The sequence below is a fragment of the Cricetulus griseus genome, assembly GCF_003668045.3.
Source record: "Cricetulus griseus strain 17A/GY chromosome 1 unlocalized genomic scaffold, alternate assembly CriGri-PICRH-1.0 chr1_0, whole genome shotgun sequence".
NCBI classification, from domain to species: domain Eukaryota; kingdom Metazoa; phylum Chordata; class Mammalia; order Rodentia; family Cricetidae; genus Cricetulus; species Cricetulus griseus.
In genome coordinates, this window is record NW_023276806.1 from 263152336 (window position 1) to 263165029 (window position 12694).

The 12694-nt window shown below is 41.6% G+C and overlaps 1 protein-coding gene across 3 annotated transcripts in view; it reads right to left on the minus strand.

Moving 5' to 3' along the window:
- Upb1 (beta-ureidopropionase 1) overlaps positions 1-1255 on the minus strand; it is a 31334-nt gene extending 30079 nt beyond the window's left edge. Inside the window, exon 1 of one of the 3 annotated variants that reach the window (XM_027394204.2) lies at positions 1008-1249. In XM_027394204.2, the coding sequence (XP_027250005.1) occupies positions 1008-1111 (104 nt within the window). In that variant the 5' untranslated portion in view covers positions 1112-1249. Of the gene's footprint in view, positions 1-1007 lie in introns of all 3 variants that reach the window. The other 2 variants (XM_027394203.2, XM_027394205.2) reach the window with 2 other exon arrangements.
- Positions 1256-12694: the final 11439 nt, after the last annotated feature.

A 12694-nucleotide genomic window follows, 5' to 3' on the forward strand; every position in this document is an offset into this window, starting at 1 on the left:
AAGTACAGTATAAAGTAGAGCATTTGGGGGTCAGCTAGCCCTTCATAGCTTATGGAGAGTTGTTTTGTTTTGGGGGGGTTATTTTGTTTTTTTTTTTTTTTTGGTCAAAATGCCAATGAAGTTGTTCTACCATCCACTTATGGTAGAGTTATCAGATCGGGCTTCCACTGGAAGGTCGCTAGGACCCACTGATTTCATCAATTCTCTTTTGCTGATCAAGGTCCTAAATACAAGGTCACAGGCACATGGAGAGGTCATGGAGCAAACAGGCTGGATTGAACAGGCCACTGTGAGCAAGGAAGTGGAAAGAGGTTTAGCAAGGTCAGAGTCTATATTTCATTCTAACAGCGAGAATTCTCCTTACAGGGTTTAAGCAAAGGACAAGGACATAGTCCATTTAGAGACAACTTTCTGGTTGCTCCAGAAAAACTGGCTTGAAAAGTAAGTCCTGGAGCGGGGTATTTCCCCAGCTTTGTTATACCAGATGCCCAACAGCACTACTTTAAAATAAAAGTCTGGCGATCCTTTGCCAGCTTGCCCAGAGTGGTGAAAGTTATGCTGCCAATTCTCTTGGCTTAACCATCCAGAAGCTTCTTAGCTAGTTTGATTCAGCAGGCCTCCATCTCCAAGATGCTAGGTCACAGCAGAAGGAGAGAGCAGGGGACCCTAGTTGGAGGCTTTGGACAGACGACCGCCCCCCCCCCCCAGAGAAAGCTGGGATCTGGGTCAAAGCTAGTAACTTACAGAGATCAATTTCTTTCCTATTTTGTTCCACACAAGGTATGTGCCAGGTGGTAGTGGGGGGGGGTGCTACAGCAGTTTGTAAGAGGTCACCCCTAAAGGCTCTCGCCACAGTTCCATCTATGGCCTCTGCCAGCCTGCATGATTCTTCATCACTGGTCTCACAGAGCCATTCTTGGCCCAGAAGCCCTTCCCTTGCTCCCCAAGTCCACAGATGGTGGCTACAATCCCGCCCCCTCCCCAAACACAACCCCTGGATCCCTGACCTAGTCTGCTTGCCATAGAGAATTCGCTTCACCTCGCCCAACTCATCGGGCGGCAGATGCTGTTCCAGGCACTGCTCCAAGGACTGCCACTCAGGTCCCGCCATGGCCAGAGGCTGCAGCTTCTTCTCCTGTCCCACAGGAATGTTCCGCCTGTTGGCCCCAGAATTGGGAGGAGAAGCCGGTGGAAGGCTGGCAACTCTCCAGCAGGACTGTATTGGACTACTGGAGGGGAGGAGGGCCCAAGAGCACTCGACACTCTCCTCATGTCTCTGCTGACAGCAGCCAATCCGTGCTCAGGACCTCCATAGTGACACCGCCCCGCTGGCTCTCCACCAAGTACCAGATTTGGCCAGACTTGCCTTCTGGACCAGTGTGGGCCACAGCTGGAGGCTTTCCCTGGCAGCTTTCCCTACCCCAGGTGTCCCCTCTGTCCTCTCTCCCATCTCTCTTGCTCTTGCTCATCCCTGGAACTCTCCCTCTCCTGCCCCAGGTATAGCCAGAGATCTTTGATGGGCCATGAGTGGGGCCTGGGCTGAGGGGATTTGACCTGGGTCTTGGTCCACAGAACAGTGCAGACCCCCCCACTCCCCATCAGGATGCTGATGAGCAAGAAGCAATACTCTGGTGTCTGAGTAAATTTCTGAGGCCAGTCCAGAGTCCTGGCGCTACAACCATGCCAGGCTTTTGGTTTCCTTTGAGTCACAGGTCCTGTGAGTCAGGCAATATATCCTCCTATCCCAGGCACTTCCCTGGAGTCAGTACTGCAGAATCCTGGTTCCCAAGCAGGGACTCTCCCTCTGTACTCCCGGGTCCCAAGCGGGGACTCCCCTTCTGTACTCTGATGCCATCTGGGAATCATGTGTCCACGTGGGCGCTTTGCCAGCTGCATTAGACTTTTCTTTTGCCAGCTGCATTAGACTTTTCTAGGAGGAGGTGGTGGTGGTGAAAACCCTTCTTGCTGTTCCCTCTAACCCACAGATGCCCCATACTTGGGAGCTAGAGAAGAGTTCTCTTACAAACCTCCAGTGAATTAAGAAAGCCTAGTCAGCTTGCTCCAGACCGAATGTCGGGGGAAGCAGTCCCAAGACCCTGATTTAGCTCCGTGGCCTGGGGAGCTATCCTGGTACACCTGGTCATCTGTTGCTTTATCTGTGAACTGCGATCCTGTGACTAGTTTACAGCCTTGCTGGAGTTTAGTTCAGCCGTAGAGCACACAGCCTCCTTGCTACAGACCCTGGGGAAGAGAGGGTGGGGCTTAAGATACTCGGTTTATCACGTCTTTCATGTTATCTGACAGTTTCTAGTGTCTTCCTTTTTCCAGAAACTCAGGGCTTTGTGTGTGAGACTTCACAGAGAATAATACGAAGACAGGTGAGAGTTACCTTTTCTCTGTGATTTGAAGTGGAGATAAAGATATAAAGACAGCCATCCCTCCATGCGTAGGTCCCACAGATGCCTATTCAACCAACCTTGATCAAAACATTTCCTCCAAGTTGTGCCCATTTTGAAAGATCTTTTTTCTTTGCATTATTCCCTAACCATACAATGTGTCAGTTGCTTAGATAGCATTTACATTGGGTTAGTGTTCATCTTAGTTACTATTGTTGTGATGAAATACCATGATCAAAAGCTACTTGGAGAGGGAAGGGCTTTTTTCACTCATATAACAGTCCATTATCAAAAGCAGTCAGGAAAAGAACTCAAACAGGGCAGGAATCCCGAGACAGGAGCTGACGTAGAGGCCACGGAGAGGTGCTGCTTACTGGATTGCTCCTCATGGCTTGCTCAGCCTCGCCTTCTTAATGGAACCTAGGACCACCAGCCCAAGAATGGCACTACCAACAGTGTGGGCTCTCCTTCAAAAGTATGTGGTTGCTCACAACAAAGAACTGGGCTCAGCATCCCTCAACGTCAGCAGTCATCTGTATCTTCAGGACCAGTTTTTAATGAATTTTCTTCCAGCCTCACTTGCAAAGCTAAAGTGTCTTGCTAAAGAGAAACACCTGTCTAGAACAAGGACAGAAAATGACCCAACACTGGATGCTCTTTGCTTTCCATGTGAGCACTTGCTCATTTCATCTTGGAATTGCCTGTTGTTGCCCTACTCACTAGAAAGCACTAGTTTGTTAGTGAATGGTTAGAAGTCTTGGTGCTTAGGATAGTAGAGAAACTCCATCTAGTCCAATCGGTGATGGTATCATGTCACATTGGGCTTGTTGGTAAGGACAAAAAAGCTATAGCTGCCATAGGAAAGGGGCCGACTGTATCTGGGAGGGGAGGATTGTGTTTCATCAGGAAAGGCTTTTGAAGGGGAGGAGGAGACTAGTGGATGTGTTGTTCAGAACACTCTACCTCCCCATCTGTACCTTCCATTGCAAATGCAAACCAGTTCTGTCCAGTGGAGATGCAATTGTTCATTGCATTGAGTAATTTTGAATTCACCTGTAAATTACTTCGCCTGGTTTTTAACACCCTACTGCTTCTCTTGTTGAGTTGAATAGCATGCTAATGACAAACTACTCAAGATCATCCTATGTGACAGCTGTGTTCATTACATATTTAGTTGTTATTTCAAGAGCAGTGATCCTCAACCTGCCAGGTTTGTAACCCCAGCAGTGGAAGACTGAGATGAGATGATTAATACTTGGGGGTTAGCCTGAGCTATATAGAGATACACTGTTTCAAAAATATAAACATACACACACATTAGCAAGAGTAATCAACTAGACAGTTCTTCCTTGCTGATTACTTCTTTATTTTTATTGGTTTCTATTTTATGCTTATAGGTACTTTGCTGGCCTGTATGGCCATACATCATGCATGCTGTGGACAGAAGAGGGCATCAGATCTCCCGGAACCGGAGTTACAGGGGGTTGGTAAACTGCCTTGTATATGCTGGGAACTGAATGCTGGTCTCTGCAAGAGCAGCCAGTGCTTTTTTTTTTTTTTTTTAAGATTTATTTATTTATTATATATACAGTGTTCTGCATGCATGTAAGGCTGCAGACCAAAAAGAGCACCAGATCTCATTACAGATGGTTGTGAGCTACCATGTGGTTGCTGGGAAGTGAACTTAGAACCTCTGGAAGAGCAGCCAGTGCTCTTAACCTCTGAGCCATCTCTCCAGCCCATAGCCAGTGCTCTTAACCACTGAGCTATCTTCTCCAGCCCCGTGGGGTACTTCTTAAATTCAGGAATTTATTTGTAACAACAAGGTTCACCTTCCAGTGGCCTTTATACCCTTCTCAATAGCCTTTGGGTTAATTTTTGCTTCTTTGAGATTTAGGTTTTCCTTGTGGTAACCAGGATTTAGAAATACAAATGTGGGACTAAGGATTGCTTATGTTTGGAGAAAATGATTAGGTTGATAATTTAAAGAAATAAAGGCTTTTTGAGAAACTAACAAATGATAAAATCTGAAAATTATACCTGGCAGTGGTGGTGCATGCCTTTAATCCCAGCACTTGGGAGGCACAAGCAAGTGGATCTCTGTGAGTTCAAGGCCAGCCTGATCTACACAGTGAGTTCCAGGACAGCCAGGACTACACAGAGAAACCCTGTGTCAAAACAAACAAACAAATCTAAAAATTATTTTATGTATACATGTTATATATTAAGTCAATATTCATGTTCATATTTATAAGCCATTAATGTGGCTATCAAAGTTGTCTAAGAAATGAATGAGAGTTCCTGAATTAAAAAAGACATGAGCCCAAATACTTTGCAAGGTTTAAATGACTCAGAACAAAAATCTTAAGTAGAAATGACTTATTTATATTGTCTTGTTTGCTCATTTTTAGAGGTAATCTCACTGGAATTGGTTTAGAACTTGCTATGATGGCCAGGTTGGCTTCCAACTGGCAATCCTCCTGCCTCAGTCTCACTGGTGCTGTTATGGTTAAGTATGTTCCAGGATGCCTGGGATTATATTAGTCTAATGAAAAGCTGTAGGAGGCGCAGAGGCCCTTATGCTCACAGATAAGCACTAGGGAATCCAGGAATGATAAACATTCAGGCTTGTCTCCTCAAAGAGAGAGTTGTATAACCTGTTTTCTGCCCAGAAGGCTGGGAGCAGAGGTAGTTAATAGCCTGGTGACCTTTGTCCTAGCTGAGCCATCCCAGATCCTCCCTACTCATTTATCATTTGCTTGCTTTTCTCAGTTAATTTACAGAGCCTATCTTTATGGAAGATGTCACATGAACTCAATCTATAGAACCCATCTTTATGCAAGATGTCACATGTGTACTTTACAAAGAGTTTCGATGTAGTCATGTCTTACGCTTTACTGTGCACATGGGATTGAGCTAATTATCCCAGGAAACTCGCCCCGCCCCCAAACTGTGCCATGCTTAAATGTGCCTAAAATAAACTGCTCAGCCAAGGTGGTCAAATACTTCTTCAATGAATACTTTAAAGCATTGAAAAAATAAATTGAAGGAGGTGCTAAAAGATAGAAAACACTACCCCATGCATAGAATTAATATTTTGAAATAGCCGTGTCACCAAAAGTGATACAGAGATTCAGCACAGTCTCTCTCCATCAAAACTCCACTGACAGAACCAGTGAGATGGCTTAGTGGTAAAGGCACTTGCCATCGATCCTAACAACCTAGCTTCTATCCCAGAACCCACACCGTGGAAGGTGAAAACGTTCTCTCTCACCCTACACAGAAATCAACTCAAAACGAATCAAAACTTCAGTTTTGATTCAATCAAAACTGATTCAATCAAAACTCCAGAACTCTTCTTGAAAGTGCTAGAAGAAAACACGGGCAGAAACTTTCAAGATACGAGTATAACCGAGAACTTCCTGAAAAGAAACTCCACTACCACAGAAAGTACCCCAAGAATTGACAAACCAAAGAAAATAATCGTCAGAGGATGAAACAGCCCACAGAAGCGCCAGGTAAATAGACGGTCTTTAAAAGAATGAATACAGATGGTGACTACTATTAAAAAGGTGTTCTATATACTCAGGCACCGGTAAAGCTGCTTGAGATTCTCTCTCCCAGGGCAGAATGGCCACCATTATCAAGAAAACAAAGGCTTGGATTGCTTGTAGGAACCCCTTCTCTACTCCAACTCCATTTGCTGGAGACGCCACCTCTTGGTGTGACCCAAAGTGCCCCCCATAGGCCTTACATTCCTGTCTCTCCAGACCTATTTTTTGTCCTACTGCTTTCAGAAGCCCCTCCTCCCAGCCCTTGCATTCCCTGGGGACAACCTGTTGGTGCTAACTCAGTCTCTCTAGCTCTTTAATACAGACCCTCTCAGGCATTCCTCTTCCACTGTCTCCATTCCTGTCTGCCACCCACCTAACCACAGAAGCACCCACTATCACCCACCACACTGGCCTAGAATCTAGAAACAGCAATCAAAGAGTAGAACATCCACTCAACAAAGACAAGACCAGATATGGACACCAAGAAATACCTCAGACATCATGACTTCAGATGCCTAGATGCCAAGGCAAAAACCTCAGACATGACCAGCCAAGACAATATATATGCCTCCACCAGATGTCAGTAAGCCTATTGCAGAAGGCCCCGAGAAATGCGATAGAGCTGAAGCACAAGGCAAGGACTTCAAAATAGCAACTATGAATATGTTCGAGGACCTCAGAGAGGGTGTGAATGAATCCCTTAATGAAGTCTGTGAAAGCACAAACAGTTGAATAAAATAATGAAAATAACTCATAACATGAAGGTAGAATTTAACAAATAGAATCACTAAAGAAAACACAAATTAAAATAAAATTGGAAATGAAAAAATTTAGGATGTTAAACAAAACCTCAAGAGGTAAGCCCCACCAACAGAGTACAAGACACAGAAGACAGAATCTCAGGTGTTGAAGACAAAGTAGAAGAAATGGATACCTCAACCAAAGAAAATGTCAAATCAAAAAACTCCAGGAACAAAACATCCAGGAAATCTGGGACACTGTGAGAAGAGAGAATAGATGACTACCGGGGACAGAGGAAGGAGAAGAAACTCATGTCAAAGGCACAGAAAGTACTTTCAACAAAACCAGAGGGAAAAAAAAATACAGCAACCTTAAAAGGAGGTGCCTATCAACGTACAGGAAGCACACGGAACACCAAATAGGACTAGAAAAGAAATTCCCCATGACACAGCATAATCAAAATACTAAATGTACAGAAGAGAGACTATTAAAAGCTACAAGGGAAAAACTAACACAAAACCAATTCACACCTGATTTCTCAATCGAGACTCCTTGTTCTACAAAATCTAAGAGACCGTAGATGCCATTCTAAACTACTATAACCAGCAAAGCTATCAATCCCAGTTGATGGGGGAAGAACAACATTCCTGGATAAAAACCAAATTTAAGCCATATCTTTCTGCCAGTGAAGCCCTACAGAAGGCACTCAAAGGAAAACTTTAGTCTGAAGATGCTAACCACACCCAAGAAGACACAAGCAACAAATAAGCCCAGAATAGTTCATTAGAAGGGGAAGACCCATACCCTAAAAATAAAATAACAAGAATCAACAAATACCACTTGTTGAAAACTTTCAATGTTAATGGTATACATTCCCCAATAAAAAGATACAGACTAACAGAACAGATTAGAAAACAGGATCCATTGTTTTGCTGTATCCAAGAAACACATCTCTCTGTAAAGAATAGACATTTCCTCCAGGTAAATGGATAAGAAAAGATATTCCAAGCAAATGGACCCAAGAAGCAAGAAGGTATAGCCATTTTAATAACTGACAAAATGGGCAATCAACTAATCACAAGAGATAGGGAAGGCCACCATATACTCACAAAAGGAAAAATCCATCAAGATGATATTTCAATTCTTAACATTTATGCACCAAACTCAAGGGCACCCGGATTGATAAAAGAAATACTGCTACTGTTAAAATCACACATTGACTCTCTCACACACACCAAGAGTGGGAGACTTCCATACCCCACTCTTGCCAATAGACAAGTCATCCAGACAAATACTAAACAGAGAAATGATGGAGTTAAATAACATTATAAATCAAATAGACATAGCAGACATCTATAGAACATTCTACCCAAACACTACAGAGTATACTTTCTTCTCAGCAGCTCATGGAACTTTCTCCAAAAGTGACCATATACTAAGACACAAAATAACTCTCAACATCTGTAAAAAAAATTTGAAATAAAACCCTGCATCATATCTGACTACCATGGATTAAAGCTGGATATCAACAACAACAGAAACAGCAGAATGTATACAAACTTATGGAAACTGCACAATTCACTTCTGAATGAAAAAATGTGTCAGGAAAGAAATAAAAAAGAAGCTGGGCGTTGGTGGCACACGCCTTTATTCCCAGCACTTGGGGGGCAGAGGCAGGTGGATCTCTGTGAGTTCGAAGTCAGCCTAATACCAAGCGAGTTCCAGGACAGGCTCGAAAGACATACAGAGAAAACCTGTCTCAAAATAAATAAATAAATAAACAAATAAATAAATAAATAAATAAATAAGGAAATGAAAATGAAAACACAACATAAACCTATGGGAAATAAGGAAGGCAGTTTTAAAAGGCAAGTTCATAGCACAGATGCATACATTAAAAAACTGGAGCGCTCTCATATTAGTAACTTAGTGATAACTCTAGAATAGAAAAACTCTGGGATAGCAAAACAAATGACACCCAAAACCAGCAGACACCAAGAAATAATCAAAATCAAGGCTGAAGTCAACAAAAATAGAAACAACAACAAATACAAAGAACTGATGAGACAAAGAGGCATTTCTCTAGGAAAATAAATAAGATTAGCCATATTAACTTTGAGTAAAAGAGAGAAGATCCAAATAAGTAAAATCAGAGATCAAGGGGTGGCATTACAAGTGATACTGAGGACATTCAGAGAATCATAAGGATAAACTTTAAAAATCTATACTCCACCTAACTGGAAAACCTAAAAGAAATGGATGAATTTCTTGATATATATGATACTCCAAATTTAAATCAAGATCAAATAAGCAATTTAAATAGACCATAACACCTAGTGAAATAGGAGTAATTAAAAATCTCCCAACCCCAAAGCACAAAAATAAACAAACTAACAGAAATCCAGGGCCAGATAGACTTAGTCCAGAATTCTACCAGACCTTCAGTGAAGAATTAATGCCTATATATTCTTCAAATAATTCTGCAAAATAGAAACTGAAGGAAAATTTCCTAATTTCACATGTGAAAACACAATTGCCTTGATAACAAACCCACACAAAGACAGAACAAAAAAGAAAATTATAGACTCCCTTATGAACAGAGATGCAAAAATTCTCAATAAAATACTAGCAATTTGGATCCAAGAACACATGAAAAAGATCATGATCAAGCTAGCCTCACATCAGAGATGCAGGGATTGTTCAACATACCCAAATCAATAAATATAATCCACTCTATAAACAGACTAAAGGCAAAAACCATGTGATCATCTCATGAGATGCAGAAAGGATATTTTACAGAATCCAACATCCCTTCATGATAAAAGTCCTGGCAAGAGTAGGCATACAAGGGATATAGCTCAACACAATAAAGGCAATCTCCAGCAAAGCCCACAGCCAATCAACCTAAACAGGGAGAAATTCAATCATTTCTACTAAAATCAAGAACAAGACAAGGATGTCCCTTTCTCCATATCTATTCAATATAATACTTAAAGTCTTAACTAGAGCAATAAGACAGCTGAAGATCAAGGGGATACAAATAGGAAAGAAAGAAGTCAAAGTATATCCTTTGATGGGGGAGGTCCTTCTGTGTATATGTTTATCTTATTGGTTGCTGAATAAAGTACTGTTGGCCAATAGGAAAGCAAGATAGGTGGGACTAGGAGTTAAGGGGGATTCTGGGAAATGTAGTAAAAGGAAGTCTTGTGATACAGACAGGATGTGACATAGCAGGCAGACTCATATATAAGCAAGGACAAGAAGGAAGTCGTTCTCTTGCTCTTCCTCCTGCTCTCTGCTCTGCAGTCACCATGTGACCGCCAGGAAGACAGGACACATTCTGCCTGCGTCCTCCATAAGATAAGTCTTATGATTATGGTTGATAATTAAGACTGAGCTAGCATATAAGAAATCCTAGTCAATTGGCCAACAGCATTGTACCTAATAATCTCTGTGTGTTATTTGGGGCCCTAACACGTTGGGCAGAACTCAGGCAGCTGGCTGAAAGTGCCCACATGGTAGCAGGGCTCGGGCAGCTTTGGAGTAAAGATTTATCATTACAATCCTTATTTATAGATGAGATGGTTTTATACAGAGAAGACCCTAAAAACTTGACCAGGAATCTTCCAGAGTTCATAAACATTTTCAGCAAAGTAGCAGGATATAACACATAAAAATCAGTAGCCTTCCTCTATATAAGTGGCAGACTATATATAAAAGAAATCAGGAAAATAGTATCTTTCACAATAACCTGGGGAATAGTGTGTGATAGTTCTAACTAAGCAAGTGAAAAATTTAAATGACAAAAACTTTAAGACACTGAATAAAAACTGGAGACACCAGATGGAAGGATCTCCAATGCTCGTGGGTTAGTAGGATTAATGTTGTAGAAATAGCCATCCTACCAAAGCAATCTACAGAATCAATGCAATCACCATCAAAATTCCAGCACAACTTACGGAAATTGAAAAGAAAAAACTTCAGCTTCATATGGAAACACAAAAACCTAGGATAGGTAACACAATCCTGAATAATAAATGAACTGCTGGAGGTATTGCCACCCCAGACCTCAAGTTGCATGACAGAGTTATATAGTAATAAAACAGCATAGTATTGGTATAAAAACACACATGTTGATCAACAGAATTAAATTGAAGACCCAGACAAAAGTTTCTACACCTGATTTTTTTTTTTTTTTTTAACGAAGAATCTAAAAACACACACTGGAAACAAGAGAGCATCTTTAAAAAATGGCACTCGTCAAACTGGATGGCTGCCATGTAAAAGAATCCAAATAGATCCATATTTATCACCCTATATAAAACCCAACTCCAATGGATCAAGGACCTCAAAAGAAGACCAGATACCTTGAATCTGACAGAAGATAAAGGGGAGTAGGTTTGTACTCATTGGCACAGGAAAGGATTTTCTGAACAGAACACCAATAGCACAGACACTAAGACCAGCAATTAATAAGTGAAACTTCATGAATGTAAAAAGTGTTTACATTTCAAAGGACATCGTCATTTGGGCAAAATGGCAGCCTGGAGAACAGGAAAAGATTTTTGCCCATTACATACACATCAGATAGATGGTTAGTATCTAAAATGATAGAAAATGAAAAGACTAAACATCAAGAAAACATATAACCCAATTTAAAAATGGAATATAGAATAAGCAGAGAGCGCTCAAAAGATAAAACTCAAATGACTGAGAAACATTTAAAGAAATATCCAACATCCTTAGCCATAAGGGAAATGCAAATTATAGCTACTTTGAGATTTCATCTTACACCAGTCAGGTTGGCCAAGAGCAATAAAACACATGGTAACCCATGCTGGCAAGGATGTGGGGAAAGTAGAACACTTATCCATGGCTGGCAGGACCACAAACTTTCAAAGCCACTATAGAAATCAGTGTGGCAGGTTCCTGAGGAAGCCAGGAATAGATCGACTTCAAGTTCCAGCTGTATCACTCTTGAGCATAAACCCTACATCCTACTACAGAGGTACTTTCTCACCCATGCTCATTGCTGCTCTTTTCATATTAGTCAGAAGCTGGAAATGGCCTAGATATCTATCAGTGGATAGGTATCTACCAGATAACGAAACTGTAATGCATTTACACAACAGACTATTACTCGGCTCTTAAAAAATAGGAAATTATGAAATTCACAGATGTGATGACTATACTTGGTTATCGACTTCACAACATCTGGAATTAATTAAAACCCAAGCTATTGGGTACACCTGTGAAGAGTTTTTCCTTGAGTGGATCAGCCGAGGTAGGAAGACCCACACTAAAATCTGGGCCACACCTTCAGGTGGCAGCCTGTAAAGAACACAGAGAAGGAAGTGCTTGCTCTTTGCCTGCTTGCTCTCACTCTCACTGGCAAGTCCATTCCTTCACTGGCACAGAGAAGGTTTCTTCTGGATTCTGACATACACTGAAGACCAGCTGAGACATCCAGCCTGGGCCGAACAATCATTGAATTCTTAGATTTTCCATGGGTGACAGCAATTGCTGGAATAGTCAGACTATAGCCTGTAAGCTACTTGAATAAATTGTGTGTGTGTGTGTGTGTGTGTGTGTGTGTGTGTGTGTGTGTGCACATGTATGTATTCATTCATTCTATCAGTTCTATTTCTCTAAAGAACCTGGACCAATACAGCCTGTAAATGGATGGAGCTAGAAAAAAACATCATCCTCAGTTAGGTAACTCAGACCCAAAAAGACAAAAATATTGTGTTTTCTCTTAAATGGACATATTAGTTTTTAAGTCTTTCATATGCATGCTGCAATTCATCTAACTACAGAGGTTAGGTACCTTGGGAAGAGACGGGGGGGGGGGGACAGAATATATTATTATAGACACTATAAATTAGAGAGAGACAAGGGGGTGTTGAGATGGAGTGGAAGAATTCAGTGTGGGGGGAAAGAAGAAAGGGATAAGGGGGAGAATATGGGTAGGACCAGCTAACACTAAAGACCATTTGAGGGGCT